Source organism: Zingiber officinale, chromosome 4B, assembly GCF_018446385.1.
Source record: "Zingiber officinale cultivar Zhangliang chromosome 4B, Zo_v1.1, whole genome shotgun sequence".
In the NCBI taxonomy this organism is placed as follows: Eukaryota; Viridiplantae; Streptophyta; class Magnoliopsida; order Zingiberales; family Zingiberaceae; genus Zingiber; species Zingiber officinale.
This window is the reverse complement of record NC_055993.1, coordinates 84,326,212-84,331,273: the sequence shown is the minus strand read 5'-3', so window position 1 is coordinate 84,331,273 and position 5,062 is coordinate 84,326,212. Positions and strand designations below refer to the sequence as shown.

Below are 5,062 nucleotides of genomic sequence, written 5' to 3'. Positions count from 1 at the left end.
GTCTCTTGTGCGGCACTTTCTTCACGCACAGCTCGGAGCTCATCTCTGACCTGCGTCAGAGACCTTTTTTGTCGCTCAGTCTGGTGGGTTAGAGCTCGAATCTCGGCTCGCAAGGCGTGGCTGGCTTGATCGGGATCATTCAGTTGTAGCTCTAGTTCAGAGACTTTGTCCCGGAGGTCTTTGCTTTCATAATGGAGGGTGTGGAAGGATTGGTTCAGCACCAGGGACTCTGCGTGAGTCTGGACCAAGAATAACAGCCCTCAGTTAAAGCAAACTCGCATTCAGGAGAAGGAACAAGGTACTTACTTTAGCCCAAGACTTCGAGAACCTATCCATTTGAGCTAAGGGCGACAAGCTACCCATTTGATTCATGCTCTCTGCCCACAAGCTGCCAAGACAGCCTTTCATCGCCAAGACACTAGTAGAGACATCATGTCGTCGAGCCTGAGCTGCTTCAGAGGGGATAGTGGTCCTATAACAATGGCGGGCAGGTTGAGAAGGGCCGGCGGGTTGAGAAGGGCCTGCGTCCGAGCCGGGAGGAGCAGGAGGCGGCTCAGGAGTGGGCTCGCCTGATGTCGTGCCACGTTGCTCACCGGGGCTGTCCTCCTCCTGAGGAAGGGGGGCAGAACGAGACGCAGAGGGTCTTCCCCTGTAGGGGTTGGGGGAGGCTGCCAGGGAAATAACGCAACAATAACAAGAGGAAATGATGTTAGAGCCAGCCATGATGACGACAGGGAACACTGCGGTGATAAGGGAACAGCATCGAGTCTGCGAGAAGTCAGACCTGGTCTTCGGCGTCGTCTTTGAAGTTGGGGCTGACCATCAGAGCCAGAATCGTCAGAACGAGGTAGACCCTGGGAGGGGGCCGTGGCATCGCCACCCGCAGCGCCTTGACCAGACAAGTTTCGACCCGCGCGATGAAGAGCCGCGCGACCCCGTCGGGAGGCCCGGGGGGCTCCTCGTAAGACCCGCCTAGCTCGATGGCTAGCCTGAGCGTGACCCCGATCCCCGCTGGGGGCGACCTGTGGAGAAGGAGCTTCATGCACAGTGGGGTCGGAAACGGGTTGGACTGCTATCCCAGGGGAAACGGGGTCGGGATAAGGGAGTAGCCTCCTCTCCAAGATTACTCGACCACGTCGCATTATTTCCAGATCGTCTAGGGGCAGGGGCAGAACATCTGAGGCACGATGCAAGGCCTCCGCTGTAGGCGTCGACACGGAAGGTTATCCTTGTAGAGAAAACAAGCGTAAGCAGGAGAGAAGAGCCAAGCGTGGATTTACCTAATGAGCGCGGCGCCCCGGAGAAGGAGGGATTCAGCCGGAAAAAAGAAAGCATGTCTTCAGATAGCAGTCTCGTCAGATCCAGGCGCCAAAGCTCCATTCTTGTAGCCTCTACAGCATAGGAGAGGTCCATGTGAAACTCTTCCAACGCCGGGGGCGGAGGAAGTTCAGGTTGCCAACGCATAGGCCAGTCTGTCTCTTCGGGAAACCGGAGAAAAAAGAATTTTTTCCTCCAGTTGGCGTGAGGAGAAGGAAGACGGGAGAAAAAGGCAGTTTGACTGCGAGCTTGAAAGTCAAAAAGACCATCGGCACGCCGAGCGAGGGCGAAGAAGCAGTGAAAGAGGGGAGCGGACCAGGAAACTTCGCAAACCTCACAGAGTATCACGAAGCCACATAAAATCTTTATGGAGTCGGGAGTTAACTGACCTAAGGGGATGTTGAAGTAGCGGCACACTCCAGATAGGAAAGGATGTGGAGGTAGACGAAGGCCAGACACAAATTGCTCAGTGAAGAAAGTACACGAACCCGGCGGAGGATAGAAGTAAAGGTTTGCAACAGTAGGGATGATAGGGCGGAAGCTAACAGGGATTTCATAAGTGTACCGTAGGTCATCCCAATCTAACTCGGCGAAGTTTGAAACGCCTGGAAAATGCTCCGCCAACAGAGAGACCCAAGAAGGAGAGGTCATGGCAGAAGATAGCGCCTTAGAGGGTGGAGAGGACAACCGCAAAGAAACGCCGAAGGGGAAGGGACGGATCGCCGCAGGGTTTCAGAGGAAATTAGTCGGCGGCAGCGACGTTTGGGTGCTCTACTGTGATGGTGAAAGAAAGAGTCAGATGATACTTATAGGTATGGTGGGCGGAGGACATTTTCGTAAGTTAACAATGGACGGTAGATGCCGGGTCTGGAGTAGACGAGGAACGCTCTGTGATGAGTTTCGAGAAGATAGCCAGGGGGCATTAAGGGAAAGACAAGGGCTCGATATACGAAGCGCCCCCTAGGAAATTGTTTCAAACAGGACAAAAGTGTTCGGAGGGGTCACCAGAAGACGGATAAGCCAAATCAGCGAGCCGCACGGACACGCGAGGTAGCCTTTGGCCCAGGCCGGCTCAGTAGAAGGGCAGCGATGGGGGGAGAAGCCACGTAGCGAAGGAAAGTAGACAAGGGAAATCTGATCATCAGAGCTCGGCCGAAACCAACGAACAACTGCCCAAAGAAAACAAGCTACAAGTACGCAGGGGGGGGCGCGGCACAATTGTCGGATCGTAGGGGAAATCGGAGATAAGCAGGCCGAGGTCAGTACGATTACACAAATACCACCAAAGAAGAGCCGGTAGCAACGCATCAAAAAGCAAGCGGCATAACATAGTTCTAGTTACACTACATTCGGAGGAGGAGACAGGTTATCAGGAGCCGACCGAGGGGAAGCCGGGTCGGCTGGTTCAGCAGGAGGAGGGGCAAGGGCTTCAGAAGCTTCGGGGATGGCGACAGGAAGATCCTGGGGAGACACCTCTACGGGGGTTGAAGCGGCAACAGGAGGAGGAGCAGCTTGGAAGAAGAGCTCGTCATCCGCCTCGAAGGAGGGGAAGGTGTCCTGCGGCAATTCCCCTCGAAGGAGGGGATGGCATAGGGGGGGGCGCGGCACAATTGTCGGATCGCAGGGGAAATCGGAGATAAGCAGGCTGAGGTCAGTACGATTACACAAATACCACCAAAGAAGAGCCGGTAGCAACGCATCAAAAAGCAAGCGGCATAACATAGTTCTAGTTACACTACATTCGGAGGAGGAGACAGGTTATCAGGAGCCGACCGAGGGGAAGCCGGGTCGGCTGGTTCAGCAGGAGGAGGGGCAAGGGCTTCAGAAGCTTCGGGGATGGCGGCAGGAAGATACTGGGGAGACACCTCTACGGGGGTTGGAGCGGCAGCAGGAGGAGGAGCAGCTTGGAAGAAGAGCCCGTCATCCGCCTCGAAGGAGGGGAAGGTGTCCTGCGGCAATTCCCGGGCCAGGCAAGTGGCGGGAAGTGCTGCGCGCAAATAACCTTGCTCAAGGCTTGTCTCACCCCGCCAACAGCTCCGTAACTCAGCAACAGCTTCTGAAGGAAAAAGGAAGAACGAACATAGGCTGCGGTAGGCCTTCACCGCCCGAGCTCTCCCGCTGTGTACTCGCCATGGCGTCCTTGTCTGGGTAGCCTCCGCGCAGCCCAGTCACTCGCCCCGAGACACCGCCTGGCCCGCGAAAGTCTACCGAAAAGATTGAAGCCGGGCCGGCAAGCTTCCCACCGAGCTCGCAGGTGGTTTCCACCCACAGCAGATTGGCCGGTTTGGGCTTCACCACTGCCAGGAGATCCCACCTTGCTTCAGCAGGCCAATTCCCTAGACGGGCAAGCGCCGCCTCTCTTTTTCAGAGGTCGCCGCTGACGGCTCCACTCTGAGGCTAGAGAGGACTCACTCGCCTTTAAGGCCGCCTCAATGCCCGCAGCTTGTTGAATGCGGCGTGAGAAAGGGCCCAGCGGAGGCCGCTGATTCCCCGCGGCATGCAGAGAGGAGTCCAGGCCTTCGAGCTGTGGAAGATGAAGGGGGTTCCAGTTCCCGGAGACGGGCCTTGAGTGCCACATTCTCCCGTTCTAGCTCGGACGCTCGTTGGACTACGCTCAGACTCGCCGAGCAGGTCTGCAAGTGCCCATAGGAGGGGAAAGGAGGTTATGGAAACACACACGCACGCCCAGAAGAAGGAAAGAAGGGAAAAAGGGACTCACCGCGACCAGAGAACAAGCAACCTGATCGAGCTCTTCCAGAGGGTATTCGCTTTCCCAGAACTGCCGATGAGCCGATTGCCAGGAGTTGGCCAAGGCCCCGTGGAAGTCGACCCTGCCAAAAAAAGGGGATGAGGTAGCAGCCGGCACGTTCGCCGGGTCAGTCGCCGAAGGAAGCCTCCAGAGGGCCCTAAAGGCCCAGTCCGGGGAGGGCGGTTCAGAAATAGGCACGGCCGAGCTCGTTGGCATCAGAGGGGAGGAGGCTGGAGGAGTCAACGAATCCAGGGGTTGACCACCAGAAGGTGAAGGCGGGGCAGGTAGCACGCTCTGGAGTGGCGCCGTAGTAAGTCGGTCTGACGGCGGGCCTGCCACCTCCAGGTCATAGGCCTGTTCCTGGCCCAAACTTGTCTCCTGAGTCGAGCTCGTGCCCGAAGACTTGGAGGGGGAAGAAAGAACCACCACGCGTTGGCGCTGTGAAGGTGGAGGAGAAGTGGCGGTGACCGGGGCCGTCCGTTTGCTATTGCGCGTCACACGCAGCCGTAGAGTAGGACGGAGAGGAGGAGCCTGTCTAGTGGGCGAAGAAGCAGTCGCAGGTTGATCGGAGGTGTGGGACAATGCTGGGTCTGCAGCGCTGGGAGAAGGTAGCACTACGAGCGGCGGGGCAATCACAACATCAGAGGTCGGGGGTGCTGGAAGTTGAGGATCGAAGGCAGCAGCTGGATCAGAAGGTAGGCCTGGTGTCAGCTCCTGATGCAGGGCTTCCAGGACAGCAACTGCGGGCGTCTCTTGGCAGGCGAAGGAACGGAGGATAGCAGCCGCTACAAGAATAAAAAAGAAAAGGCACCTCAGTTAGCGAAGAGCGGCGTGCAAGAATAGACAACTTACCAAAGGGAGCTCCGATTTCTGCAGGGACGGGACTAAGACCGAAGGTGTATAAAATGCCTTCCAGCATCAACACAGACAAGCGAACAAGAACACCGGTCAACTTGTCCGCAGCTGCAAAGCAGGCAGATTCATGAACATGTGGGG

The 5,062-nt window shown here is 56.9% G+C and overlaps 1 protein-coding gene across 1 annotated transcript; it reads right to left on the bottom strand.

Annotated features, from left to right (window-relative positions):
* Positions 1–2,655: 2,655 nt before the first annotated feature.
* Positions 2,656–3,895, bottom strand: LOC121978355 (resuscitation-promoting factor RpfA-like). The gene is made up of 4 exons (XM_042530710.1): positions 3,730–3,895; positions 3,444–3,614; positions 3,052–3,373; positions 2,656–2,962 (listed from the first exon to the last, which is right to left on the bottom strand). Exons 1-4 carry the CDS (start codon positions 3,893–3,895, stop codon positions 2,656–2,658), a joined length of 966 nt encoding a protein of 321 aa, XP_042386644.1.
* Positions 3,896–5,062: the final 1,167 nt, after the last annotated feature.

Bases quoted from the DNA above. Each gene is read 5' to 3' on its own strand.
- LOC121978355 (XM_042530710.1), bottom strand. From the start codon at position 3,895: ATGTGGCACTCAAGGCCCGTCTCCGGGAACTGGAACCCCCTTCATCTT. The intron at 3,615-3,729 runs GTGAGTCCTCTC...ATCTCCTGGCAG, and splicing joins TGAGGCGGCCTTAAAGGCGA to TGGTGAAGCCCAAACCGGCC. The intron at 2,963-3,051 runs GTAACTAGAACT...TACTGACCTCAG, and splicing joins TCTCCTCCTCCGAATGTAGT to CCTGCTTATCTCCGATTTCC.